This window comes from Sitodiplosis mosellana, unplaced genomic scaffold, assembly GCF_009176505.1.
Source record: "Sitodiplosis mosellana isolate CC-2019 unplaced genomic scaffold, AAFC_SMos_1.0 Smas_scaffold_2, whole genome shotgun sequence".
Lineage (NCBI taxonomy): Eukaryota > Metazoa > Arthropoda > Insecta > Diptera > Cecidomyiidae > Sitodiplosis > Sitodiplosis mosellana.
Genome location: NW_022595245.1, coordinates 1024298 through 1038775, shown reverse-complemented (window position 1 = coordinate 1038775; position 14478 = coordinate 1024298). Strand labels below are relative to the sequence as shown.

General features: G+C 35.9%; 2 protein-coding genes and 1 long non-coding RNA gene across 5 annotated transcripts; 2 read left to right on the top strand and 1 right to left on the bottom strand.

Moving 5' to 3' along the window:
- Positions 1–868: 868 nt before the first annotated feature.
- LOC129565373 (uncharacterized) lies at positions 869–2927 on the top strand. Its single transcript, XM_055440190.1, has 2 exons — positions 869–1212; positions 1289–2927. Exon 2 carries the CDS (start codon positions 1376–1378, stop codon positions 2732–2734), a length of 1359 nt encoding a protein of 452 aa, XP_055296165.1. The 5' UTR covers positions 869–1212; positions 1289–1375; the 3' UTR covers positions 2735–2927.
- Positions 2928–3180: 253 nt separating this feature from the next.
- Positions 3181–10182, bottom strand: LOC129565368 (sodium-coupled monocarboxylate transporter 2-like). Of its 3 annotated transcripts, none has more exons than XM_055440181.1 (15): positions 9932–10182; positions 6840–6963; positions 6602–6763; positions 6478–6525; positions 6287–6398; positions 6145–6210; positions 5673–5724; positions 5480–5559; positions 5379–5406; positions 5195–5309; positions 4920–5060; positions 4719–4836; positions 4502–4602; positions 3855–4345; positions 3181–3782 (listed from the first exon to the last, which is right to left on the bottom strand). In XM_055440181.1, the coding sequence occupies exons 1-15, from the start codon at positions 9945–9947 to the stop codon at positions 3529–3531; spliced, it is 1908 nt and encodes a 635-aa protein (XP_055296156.1). In that variant the 5' UTR covers positions 9948–10182; the 3' UTR covers positions 3181–3528. The 3 variants fall into 3 exon arrangements, with proteins under 3 accessions (XP_055296156.1, XP_055296158.1, XP_055296157.1); XM_055440183.1 differs by having other exon boundaries at positions 8661–10119; XM_055440182.1 differs by lacking the exon at positions 9932–10182 and adding an exon at positions 9684–9835.
- A 73-nt stretch (positions 10183–10255) lies between these two features.
- Positions 10256–12369, top strand: LOC129565372 (uncharacterized). Its single transcript, XR_008687604.1, has 2 exons — positions 10256–10856; positions 11007–12369. It is a non-coding gene; the product is annotated as an uncharacterized LOC129565372 (long non-coding RNA).
- The last annotated feature ends 2109 nt before the right edge of the window (positions 12370–14478 follow it).

Below are 14478 nucleotides of genomic sequence, written 5' to 3'. Positions count from 1 at the left end.
ATTTCCTTCGATTCCCGTTTTCGATTGTCCTGTAGAAGAATTATTCCAATAATTTTTTGTCAATCTTTAACCATATCAATTTGTGTGGTCAACAATATTAGTATTGTTGCTTTGTTCAACCATCAACTTTTCTGTTACGCTTTTAAATAGAAGATATCATTTTGCTGCATTTGTGCAACCTTAACTGTTTGTATGTAATAAGTAGGTATCATTAGAAAAATAAACTTTTGTCAATCACAATTACAACGTAGTTTCAACGCATACTTGCTCAGAGTAAGTTACTCTCTGAAAAATACCAGGCTTAAAATGTAAAACGCGAAATTAAACACACGTGCACAGGTGAAATTGTAATTCCATAAATTGTTTTGACATTGTTACGAGGGGCAAACCACTCAAAAGTAATACTGTGTATTAGTATTACTTTAAGTAATACTAATGTAAATACCTTGTATTACTTTAGTATTACTTTTTTCAAACAATAGTATTATTTTTAAAAGGAGTATTACTTTATCAAAAGTAATACCAATTTTACCTAGTATTACTTCGTATTACTTCGCAGGTATTATGTATTACTTTTGAGTGGATTGCCGCTTGCATTGTTATCTTGAAAAATCTGTGCGATAATATTTTGAAAAGAATATTAGAGGATGCGTAAACCGCTTTTTTCTGAGGCTTATATTCGACACTTCTTCTTCATTATTCTACCAATAAAAACACCAGAATTATCACAACAACATTTTCAATTCAATGATGAATGATATTTTTTCTTGGATTGCAATAACATTGACAAGTGTTTTTTTCATATTGCATTTATTTTTGCGCTAAAACGATTGAATTGCATTTGTCATCACATAAACTGCGGCAACGTCACACTGAACGGTCAGCTGTCAAATCTCACCCGTTCAATTCACACATTGCTGGTCATCGATTTACACGAAATTTGCAAATATTCCACGATCACAACCATTTAAGAATCGGAAAACGTGCATTTCATTTGATTCAATTTGTAAGTTATCATTGATTACGCAACGTTTGTCTGTTCTGTTGCTTATTGATTGGTCTGATTCAGTGTTAGAATCGCTACCATAAATTGCAACAATAAAATTATTGCATGCAAATCACTTGCTGCACCAAAGGTCAAAACCAACTTGACGCAACAAAAAACATCTGTTGAGCGCCGCAAATGAATCAAACTGCATCGATTAAAACTGGGTAAGTTGATTTCTCTTTGGATGTTTATTGTTCATTTTTCTTGAGTAATTCATATATTTCATGTCTTGATTTTCAGAATAAAAGTCGAAAAACGGTATTTGTTTGAGTCAATCGCATCTAATGATTAGTAATTAATTACTAATTGCAAGTGGTCAATATCAAAATGAGTGACGAAAGAGGCAAAGTTGAGAAAAACACTCAAGCGGATATGGAAAAGTCAACGGTGGATCAGAGCCAAATTCAAAATGCCGTAGCTGTCTCATCGAATAGTCAGTTGTCATCGCCCATTCTCAAACTGGACGTCGACTGTTTTGAGGAGTTATTCGAGTGGCTGTCATTGGCCGACTTGCGTTCGCTTCGTCAAACGTGCAAACGGTTAAAACAAGTCATCGATTACTTCATCAAATCGGATTATCCAGCGATGAAAATTGGTTATGGACGTATTGTGCTTCACGAAGATAAGATCGACCAATTTCAACAACTTAATCCGACCAGTCTCGAGATGATCAAGCAGGCTAGAATATGTTTCGACCCGTTAACTGAAAAAGAAATCAATGTGATCAAATGCATTTTGCCTCAGTTGGAACGACTGAAAATAAGCACATACCGATTGAATGGCAATTTCTATGAGTCGATTCTCAAACGGTGTTTAAACTTGAAATATTTGTCGATCGGTTCCATCCACAGCAACTCCTATGCTATCATCGGAGGTGGCAATAAGTGGCTACATCGGCAGCATCCGACAATTGAACACATCGCAATGGATGACAATGATATTGGTGGACCTGGAATGGCTGGCAGATTCCCCGAATTGAAGATTCTATTCGAATTGAACCCAAATATTCAAACATTTTCCACCACATTCAACCTTCTGCGTGTAAATAGCAACGGTTTTTTAGGGTCAAACATAAAAATTGACCAGCTCAATGTTTATGGTGACTGTTTTTATGAGGATGGTATGAATGTCATCTGTGAACTACTCAATCAGCTACACGACCAAGGGTTTTATCAGCGATTGCATATGGAAGCTTCGTACATTACTCTCCAAGAAGAATTGGATCTTATCATATCGGTACGAGGAATGGAAAAACTGTATTTAGATTTTTGCTCGTCAGATAAACTCACTTTGGCACCAAAGCCAGATATTGAAGAACTGGGCATCAGGTATGTTGGTGATTATATAGCTTTGGACGCCGTCGCAAAGAGTCTTATGAACGTCGAACGAGTTTGCATTGGTCAAGGTAAAGTTGAAGACATTATACCATTCCTGCGCTATGCTCGGAAGGTGAAAGAAATTAAAGTTGGCCGTTTGAATGGAGGAGCTCATTTCGAGAATGGCGTCATCGACTTGCCAGCATTGAACAAGGAACGAAAAGGATTAGCTGGTGCCAGCAAAATTACGATTTATGTACATGAAGACGTTTTTCTTGCAACGAAAATGGCGCTGATGAAGACTGATTTCAGTTTGGTCACACTCAAGCGAGCTGAAGCAGTCGAATGGATCCATCAACTTCGATACTAGTAGCATAAAAAGACAAAATTCCATTCGAATTGTACAAGGATTTTGAAAATTTATTTTTGTATAGTTTTTTCCCAGTTACCAATCCTTTGCTGATGAAAATGAAGGGAGAAAAGCAAGAAGTGATGAGATTGATGTCTATTTGTACTTTTGTTACCAATTTATGGAATAAAAAAATCATTTACGATCATATATATATATGGCATTATATTATTCCAATATTATATATATATCTCACTCCAACAAGAAAGACGAACGAAGCGACAGCACACCAATACACAAGTGTTGTACTGTGATTCATAGCAAAAAGAAATACCTCATAGGTTTGACCTTCTCTTCTTGAATTATCCAAAAGATTCTCCACAACAAAAGTTGTTCAGTTTTTTCTTCTTGACTTCAGATTTTATTAGAAGATTTTAAATGCATTTTTCAGGATACAAAAATGCAAGTTTATTTCTTTTCTACTGTCACTAGACCATGTAGAAACGTTTATTTTTTTTTGATCTTTCATACCAGAAATTACTTATGGAATATCACAGAAAATCTTTACAATGACATTAAACATTGGCAACTACAATATGCTTGAAAACATTTGTCGTTTTAACATCAATTAAGTATAAAGTGTGTTTGATTTGTTCGAATGAAAAATGCGTTAAGTTATCAAAAGAAAAACGAACGGGTGTGCTATGTAGGTCCCAGTTTTGGTTTCTCTCCTGTTTTTGGCATTTCACAAAAACGAAATAGCTCTCGAAAACCAGTGTATAAAATTAGTATTTGTACTTTAGAAGTTAACAATGTTAGGACGTAGTTTCCATATTGTGTGTTTCATGGCAGTCATTGTATCTACTATTTTCGCCAATTTTTAGAGTGAACAATTCGGTGGTGGGCTCAGCTGATGCACATCGACTGTCCTCTTGGACACGAAAGCATTCATCGGGTAGAAAACGATGTATAACCGGCGAGATCAAATCTGGATTAAGCTTTTTTAGATCTTGTGGCCCACTGACATAAGATGCAATCATGCCCACAATTAATACTGACAAAATTCCAACTGGAAAATGGGTAAAAAGGATTGAATTAGAAAAATTCTCATTTGAAACTTGATTAGAAATCTTTTGCTTACTTGGATTGATCCACATAAATGACAGCCGATACAATGGAAACACTTCAGATTCGTCATGTGGTAGTTGGGGAGACGTCGTTGCGTTTGCGAATGCATCACACCCTGCTATTGACATGTTCAATCGATGTGGCTGAATCGCTCCAGAGGCTATCGCTGCCTGTGTTCCAAATGAAATCCAACCAGACATAAACGCACCGCTAATTGCCCCACAAATGGCACCTACATTGTTGCTCCATGGCACAAGCATTCCCAATGTGAATACACCGAATGTTGTTCCAGCTGCAATAGCTGACAACGAGGTGGCCACTTCCAAAATACCTCCCAGCTTTTCCACAATCAACAGGAAAACCATGGACAATGCACCCAAAACTAACACACTGCCCTTGACTATAGCGGTTGACGCCTTCTCCGATGGTTTACTCTTGAAACATCCTCGGCATATGTCTTCCAGCAAAACTCCAGCCGTCGAATTTAAAATTACTGACAGCGAACTGAAACGGATGGAGAGAAAATTTGTCGTTTTCAATGAGTTGCTTTGATTGATAGATAATTGGATCACAACTCAGATCTGGTACATGATATTGTACATTAATTGTGTGATTTTCTATTTAAAATGTCATTTTTGATCCAATAATGGGTCTTTTTACCTCAAAGCAGCTCCAAAGATGCCAGCAATAAACAATCCAGGTATTCCACGGAGCTTGCCTACCGTTTGCATTACATAAAACGGGAACAATTGATCGTCATTCTAGAAGAAATCGAATTCGTTCATTATTCATGAATGGAAATTGCCAATGAATTTTGATTGGCATCGAATGATTTGTAGAAAAACAAAAACGAGTTTCATTTCAACTCACGACCCACCTCAACAAATCCGGCTAACTTTGGATCACAGTCATGAAATGCGGCATAAATCAAAACACCGGCATAACAACAGAACGAAATAAAGATTATAATTCCCAGCACAAATATCACAATCGATCTGAAATGGAAACGGAAAGGATTTTCGTTGTAGAAGTTTGAATGTGCAATTTCAACAGAACGAAATCAAACGGTAATTCTTACTGTCGTGCTTTCTTTAAGTTCGGCAGCGACATATATCGTTGCACCATTGTCTGATTGACGGAATTAAATGATGTCCAGTAAGTAAAACCGCCTATCATTATACTCCAAAAGGTGTGTCTCTCGTACATTGATGGGTTGGTACTATGAAAATAAAATGAAAGAAGCGATTAAAATCGATTGATTGGTATGGAATATGCGTTTTTTATCCTTGTGTGGTAGCGATTGATTTTATTTTTGGAATATAACAGAAATTGTCCAGCAAAAATATGACTTACTTGAATAAAATGAGGCGATTCCCTTCGGAGGCCTTTTCGAAAATATTCACGAAGCCTCCAGTGGCGGCGGTGCCAAGCATTGTGACCACAACGACCGATATAAACATAACAACCACTAAAATGACAAAAAAGTGATTAGATAAAGTTCATTCGGTTAAAAATGCGCTTCATAAATGTGGCTCACCTTGCCATGCATCCGTTGAAACTACAGCCTTAAATAGAAACAAACAAAAAGAATGTTGTTAGCTCAATCTAATGATTGTATAAAATCTAAATTTGCCTTACTTTGATGCCACCAACAAATGTGTAGAACACGCAGACTGCACACACGATGCCAGAGATTAAGTAGATATTTACACCCGTCACTGTAAACAAAAAACAAACACGTATTTATAGCCAGTTCAGTTCATCGTGTGATAGAATGTTTTTGGCATGCTAACAAAAAAAAAACAAAGACGAACGCAATCGTGATATTCACCTTGATTGAATGCCAACGCTGGAACATACAAAACGATTGGCAAAAACAGAATCTGAATTAAAGTGGACGAAAAAATCATAAATTAATTTGTATTTTGTAAGGCAATAGAGTTATGTTTGTTGAGGCGTGTTATGTCTTTAATAAAGACTCTTTATGATAATCGCTACACGTTTTCGCTTCGGCTGATGACGATGTCTATGAATATAGAATACCGAATCTGCGTAAACGGATTCGACAATATTACCGCATGCACGTTCCATAGCAACAACGGCTCCGAAACATATATTTCCAATATTTCAATATTGTTGCTTTTGAAGCAATTTTATTTGCTTGTAAACGCAACGTAATGAATTTCTCAATTGAAAATTAAAGCTGCGGTTTTTGTTAACAAAAGCCAGAGCATTTTGCATTGAAATTTTTTTGTCATGTTTTAAACATTTTTGCTGCTATGATTTCATCATTTTTTGCTTACCTCATCTATCACAAACATAACCGAAGCTATTGTACGAACGGTTGAACTGAATCGTAGCTCCAAATACTGTAAAATACGAGACAAAAGCATTGTTTGAGTCTTAATCCAACTGATTTTCAGTTCATAATTTTCCATCATTTACCTCATATGATGAACTGACTTGCAGTGTTGTGAAAACAGGTAGGTACACGGAGCTTACGGTGGAGCCCATCAATATAATTGGTACGATAATTAGCCAGTACTGTGTCCCGAAACTATAGGTTTCCGCGAAAAATTGAACAAAATTTGAGACATTTCATAGATAATGTATAATTAGACTAGACATATATTTACCTGTAAATTTCCGCCGGTGTACCGAGAATTGTCACACCTGAAATGTAGCTAATAGTCAACAAATCCATTAAACGTTTGTTGGACATTTTTTGTTCGTTGATTTTGTGATATATATGCAATTTACCTGGCAACAAGACTCATAGCCACTGGAAATGGTTTCATTTTCCGTGAGCCCAACAAATATTCATTCAACGATTTCGAGCCAAAATCACTGGCCGCCTTCTTCGATGCCCCATCATGTATCGACGGTGCTGGGTTTCGTTTCTCTTTTTTCTCTTTGTGTCTCCTAATTAGCGTGAAATGATACATGTTCAATTAGTGAATGAAACAAGCTTAATTGCTTTTTCTTTTAAATTGTTTACTTGATGTATCCAAAGTATGCGCCTGAGGTGGCTGACAAAATCAACATAGCTGAGAACACACAATAATCAACGATTTGAAAATGGGTTTCATTGTGGAATGTGGGACCTCCAGATGACATTTTTTCTGAAATGAAATAAAACGTATCGTTAGACAACAATTAATTTCAATTTCCATACCAAGTAAAGCGATCACTTTTTAATTTATTCATTAATCGAAACCCATCAATTATTTTAATAGTTATCAATTGCCCGCGTCAACGAATAACGTGCAATTGCTATTTACAACGAATGATAAATCGGTCATGTGACTGATCGCCTTCTGTCATTCAAATTGATCGGCACTTGTTTTATGAATTTGTTGCATTTTTTTTGTTGAATATCCAATAAAAAATGGGATTGAACGTTCTGGATATCTCCAAAATTTAGAATCTATTATCATTGTTAAACAACATTATCAATAATAATGAATTCAAAAAGAATGTTCAACATTTTTGAACCGATTTGACAGGCAGAAATTGCTTTGATCATAAAATTTTTTCACTTTGGTTTGATAACGTTTTGTGATACCGGCGTGATTCAATACACGATTCAATAACTTCTTGACGTTATAAAGCAATGAAATCAACAATATCAACAAAAAATTTTGACATCCAATTTTTGTATAGACCTTCTTGTGTTTCGCACATTCCAATATAGTCCAATACTAGCACATTGCCGCATGAATTGAGGAAAATCTCAAGCAAAGAGTATAGTAAACCGCACACGTGTGAAGATAATTTGCTGTTTAAGCCAAAAACCAAGGGGCCTTTGAAATGCTTTTATAGAATGTCGTGCAATGGAACACAGAACGACCTTAAAATTATCAAATGTAGAAGCGTTATAGAACCGTTTTTTCATTTTTTTCAAAACCTAATCAGTGATACTTTGTGTACGGAAGTTGGGAATTAATCAAATTTATTTAATTCGCTTTTTTCAAATTTGAAAACAATTTTTCCATGTTGAAGCCCCTGATTATCGATTTTGTTCATTCTTGTCACATTTTTTTACTATGAATGTTATTTGTTAACAACTGTTCGTATAACGAATGCGTTATCCACTTATCCCTCACAGAGATTTAATTGTTTTATCATTTGTGCTAATTTAGAGTCAATTGTAAACTTTTATTGCGCTATTGCTCTGAATAAAATAACGAGGAAAAAAACGATTGACGTCTGAAGAGAGACAATTGACAAATGCGTCAGATGATTGGGAAAAGTCTAAGTCCAAAGTCCACAAATCTTATCACCAATATTGGAATATGTAGCGTAAAAACTGGTCGATGTCATGATATCATTTATTCGAATCAGGTCTCAGGCAACTTATAGAAACGTGCCCTTCATTCGTATTGATTAACCGTAAATGCAGTCTTTGTTTATCAACAAAAGGACGTAAAAATAAAAAAAAATCATTCTGGGCCACATTTGATTTAGTTGATTGAACTCTATTTTATCGTCTCGTCATTTCCGAAAGGACAGATATTTATTATCAGATTTCAAAGATTGTTTTACGTCATTAAGCAAGGTACAAAAATAAACACTTGTTTCCCACACACGATCACAAATTAGTTCGAACAATCGAAAGCGAAACTACTTTGTTTTGAATTCTTTTGAGTTTTCCATGAATTAAAGTACGTTTTGATTACCACATAAGTGGCTTGTTGCACTTTACGCTCAACGGTGATTTCGCAGAATTTTGCGTTCTTGAGACTTTCTTATCAATGCGATCAATAGAACTTTTTTTGCGAAAACCTCCAAGATCATTGTCAATAGTGTGTATACTCACTTGAATGTTTATAACGTTTTTTTTTTCAACGACTTCTCTTTCTTTTTCAACAAATCGCCTACGGATATATCAAAAGCGAAACTTGTTCTACCCAAGAAAAATCAATGCATAATTGTACTCATCAAAAATAATTGAAATTACACGAGTCAATGGAATTTAAATCGGATTCGATTCGTGGCTCGTATTTCGGTAGCCAATATTTTGACGTGTATTTATATTTTCGTCCTATTGTGACTGGCCTTGATAGTAAATAATTTCGTTGATTGTAATGCACATGACACATTGATTTGAGTAATGAATGTTTTGGGGATTATTCATTTCATCGCCAGTTAAACTGAAATCTCGTTGTTCAATTGAGATTTAAAAAAAAAACTTGTTTAAAGTAATTTTGTCACGCGATCGGTGTTTAAATTAGATCGGCGTTTCCTCATTCAAAATCTATATAGGAAATTGTCAATTTTCGTTCGAAAGTACATTTACATTTATTTGAATCAATTATAAAGAGTGCCAACTAAGTGTGTACACGTATGATTGAGAATACGTTTCATGCGTATAGCAACGTAGTCCAATGTATGAATTTAAGTTTGGTATGTGCGCCTTTGTCTCTATTTGCTTAAAATCCGATTCGCATGTTATCAAACAACAACGAATGGAACCAAAGGTCATCGATATAAATAAAAATCGATCTAACCAGCAAAAAAAATTGCCATCAAATAACGACTTTTTTTTGCGTTAAAAATCGCACAATTTTTTTTTTCAGCGAAAGCTATGAATACGCGAACAAATAGCATACGACACACATGCCAATCACGTTGAATTTATTTGTTGGCCAAAAAATATGTTTAGAGGTTTTTTTGCGATGAAAATACGTAATCGATTCAGAAATTTTATTTTCGAACTGAAAATCGCGAAATATTTCTTTGATACGAATTATAACGAACAGCTGCCGGTATTGTTTGTCATATTGACACAATTGCGCAGAGCAAACAGTGGTCGGGCGAACGAAGAGAAAAATCAATTCACCTTTAGAATTAGCACGACTGTGAATTAAACACAAAACAACTGAATACGTTCACACAAAATTTTGAGTAAATTATATCTACAACCATTCGCAATATAACGCGAAAGTCAACTGAAGCAGCCAGCACGCTGACTCGACCGGAATAGACGAATAAATACAAAAAATATATGTATAATCGTTTTTTTTTTCAATTTCATATGAATGAAAATGTTCGACTGTGGTTGTGTTTACAGCCCACACAAATACGCACCTTGGACTACGAACATTTCAACATTATCTGTTTATTTTATTCACACATTATCAGAACGCGACTATGTTTCATTACTATCAGCACCAGTCGTCTCATGTTTTATTTGATTTGTCACTATATTTTCGTTTTTTTCTGTCGTTGTTATAATATTATATAAACACAACTACATTTCCAAGACGGTATATGGTTTTCGTTCACCGTATCATTACTATATTTCACATGTGCTGTTGACATTCGCTCCAATCGGTTTCTTGTCAAAATGTTGCACGACGGCCAACTTCACACCGGTTCACGCCAATAGAAACATTACGTATTTTTTTTTCTTTCACGTTCAAACTGTGAAGGGAAAATGATTGTGAATCAAACGAATGTCGTGGTCTTACGTATCATTTGACAAATGCAGTTAACAAGTCCGTATGGAATTGACCGCAACGTCACAGTTTTGACTTTTTCCGTCACGTATAAAACACGTAGAGTTTTCGCTCCTCACATCCGAAATAATAGATTCACACATCGAAATTAGTGGTGTTTTTTTCATTCTGTGCGAAAACGAAAAGAAATCCAACAAAACATTGAAGTTGACCGGCTCGGTTCAATTTTATTCCCTTTTAGACCATCCTAAACCGGCCAATATACACGCATAAATAAACAAAGAAAAATGACACAACACTTTAAAAAGAAACATTCAATCGACGATTTAGTTCATTATGTCACGCTTCATAGAATCCTACCGCTTGCTCTGCGAGCCATTGTCTGGCCGTTTGTAGTGTTCTATTTAATCTGTTTAGGATTTTTATACCAAACCGATGCCGACCACTATGAAATCGGTTTCATTGCATTGGCTGTGGTTGGATGTGTGCACATATTGACCGTGCTGTGCTGCTATTGGAGCGTTCATATTGCAGCATTTTTGAATTGTCGAAAGGTAACTACGATCATATGACTAATCACTTTTGCCATGAAATTGAAAACGTGTCTCCCTAATTGATAAGAGAAATGTTTTCAACAAATTCAACTTCGATATTGTCCGTTGAGCACAATTATAACGATTTTTCTGTCTATTTTCATTTCCAAGGTAAAGTTTGAGCTGCCACAAAAAAATGTCTTCGTCAAAGTTGTACCGATGCCAAATAATGGCTCCGTCCATCAAACGCAGTTAAATGACGCTAACAAGCAGATCATCTCTTGGTTCATTTTCCAAAAGATCAAATACGTGTGAGATGCAGACAAGAAAACGTTCCGTGGCATTGATTTCTCCATTCACAAAACATATGGAGAGTATATGAATTGCAAAGGTCATCAGAACGAAGATGGTTTTGAGCTGGCACAAAAGCGGTACGGAAATAATCAAATGGAAATGGTTGTACCCGAGTTTTTGGAATTTTTTATTGAACGTGCCACCGCACCATTTTTTGTATTTCAAATCTTTTCCGTTGGACTATGGTAAAGGTATTTTGCCTCAGTTGGAATGACTCAAAATTAGCACATGGCGATTGAATGGCGACTTCTTTGAATCAATTCTCAAATTGTCTCCAAAGTTGAAGTATTTGGCAATCAAACGCATCGGAGATAATCTTATCATAGGGAACAACAATGGGTGGCTACATCGTAAGTATCCACAAATCGAACACGTCAAACTCATGGGACATCATGCTGTGGGTAACGAAATGTCTGAATTCAAGACACTCCTCGAATCGAACCCAAAAATCCAAACACTATCCACGACATGCGATCTATTTCCTGGAAACGACAACCCTTTTATGCAATCACGCGAACAAATTGGATAAATCTAAAATGGTCAAATTGGAAAAAATCGCTTCGGTGCGTGGAATGGAAAAATTGTATCTACATTCTGCAGATTCACTGGCCGCTTTACCATCAATGCCAGAGCTCAAAGAACTGGCCATTATTTTTCCTGTTACTCATATTGACCTGGTTGCCGTGACAGAGAGTCTCATCAACGTCGAACGAGTTTACATTGGGCGTGCAAAAATCGAACGAATTATACCATTCTTGCGTTACGCTGCGAAGTTAAAGGAAATCAAAGTCGAAGATGAAGAAGCTCATTACTCAGATGTTGATGATTTCATCAATTTGCCATTATTCAACAGAGAGTGAGGACGATTGAATGGCGCGAGAAAAGTTACAGTTTATGCAAAAGAAAGTATTTTTCTCGCAAAAAAAAAGCATCGAAGGAGACTGAGTTCAGTTTGATCAATCTCAAACGAGATGAAGCAGTCGAATGGATTCATGAATTTGAATAGCATAAAACAGCAAAATTCAATACCAACTGTACAAAGATCATTCATCTTCCAGAAACACTTTAGTATAAATTACACTTCCATTTCCATTACTGATAATACATAAAAACGTTTTTGATGATTTTTTGTACTTTTGCAAACGATATTCATAAATAAAAATAAAATTTATTCAATAAACGTGTTGTTCTTTGAATGATACGAATCACAGAGGAAAGAAACACTTCACCGGTTTGAATATCTTAACCTCACATGCTTTGACAAAACTTGCGACGAACTCATGAACAGAATGAAATAAAGATGATCCTAGCATAAACATTGAAATCAATCTGAATCGATAATTTGAACTATTTTTCATTGATGAGCGATGTCCAGTAAGCGAAACCTCCCATCATTATACTCCAGAATGTGTGTCTCTCGTACAGTAATGGATTGGTTAACTTGAATAAGATGATGTGATTCCCTTCGGCGACCTTTTCAAAAATATCCACAGAGATACTGTCAGTCGTACTTAAGTACTTAACGTCAAATATAAAATAAGCAATCGATGCATCATCGTTTGACATTTTCATCATCTGTTGAGCAATACAATTCATCGGCGTCAATAGAAATTGAGTAAGTTGAATATTCTTTGAATCGTACATTTTTTTGAGTCACTGATGTTTTTGTTTTTCTTGTAAACGTTCGGAGTAAAAGACCAACAACAAAATTAGTGACAAAAAAGGGGAAGTTCAGAAAACACTCTATTGGATATGGAAAGTTCAACCACCGTTGACCACCAGGACCGAACTCAAAACGCTGTAGCTGACACATTGAATAATCAGTTATCTTCGCCTATTTTCAAGCTGAACGTCGACTGTTTTGAAGAGTTATTCGAGTGGTTGTCATTGGATGACTTGCGTTCACTTCGCCAAACGTGTAAACGAATGAAATCAGTGGCCGACTACGTTATCAAAACCAATTATAAAGCGGTGAAAATTGGTTATAGCAAATTTTCTTTTGGCGTATTCCAAAGCGATGATTTTTTATATTCTGATCCGAATAAAATCAAAATGATCAAGGAGGCTACAGTACATGGTGTAATGACTGAAAATGAAAACGATCCATTCAAAAGGATTTTGCCTCAGCTGGAACGATTGGGAATCCACATACGCCAACTGAATGGTGACTTCTACGAGTCAATTCTCAAATGGTGCACAAATTTGAAATATTTGTCAATTGGTGAAATATTTGATCAAAATAATGCATTCATCGGAAATGACAATGGGTGGCAACATCGACAGTATCCGACAATTGAACACGTTTATGTTCGTGGAAGTGATATGGCTGGTGAATTCTCTGAATTGAAGACGTTCTTCGAATTGAACCCAAATATTCGAACAATCTCCACTACATTCACAATTCTTTGCGTAAATGGCAACTGTCTTTTGGGGTCAAACATTAAAATTGACCAGTTGAATGTTAATCATGATTATTTCTATCAGAATGGCATGCATACCATTTGTGAACTACTCAATCAACTATACGAACAAGGATTTTACAAGCGAGTACATGTATACATTTCGAGGGTGAACCAAGGATTGGATCAAATCGCATCGGTGCGTGGAATGGAAAAATTGTTTATAGACCACATAGAATCACCGGCCACTTTACCACCAATGCCAGAGCTAAAGGAACTGTGTTTTGGTTTTTTTGATGTCAATTTAAATCTGGATGTCGTGGCAAAGAGTCTCATTAACGTCGAACGAATTTACATTGGGCATGCCACAATCGACGAAATTATACCATTCTTGCGTTACGCTGCGAAGGTAAAGAAAATTAAATTCTGCGGTCTGCGCCATTCAGGTGCTTTCTACAAAAATGGTGTCATTGACTTGCCAGCATTGAACAAGGAGCGAACGCGATTGGTTGGCGCGAAAAAAGTTACGATTTATGTCGAAGAATATCTTTTCCTCAGTACAAAAATGGCACTGATGAGCACTGAGTTCAGTTTGGTCAATCTCAAACGAGTTCAAGCTGTCAAATGGAGAGCTCGTCAATTTTGATAGCACACAAGAGGGAAGTTCAATTCCAATTGTATAAAAGTGCTAAGGACATTTCACTATTTGCGAATGCCATTTTCATTCGAAGAATTAAAGGTATTCGTGTTTGTTTCAACATCAATACATACGAGCATTTCAATACCCCAGTTCGCGAGATATTTGTCAAGAAATATGCGCTTCTAGTGAGAACAAGGAAGAAAACTATCGCTCTACGCATCAATTGGAATGACGATTAATTTTAATAGTG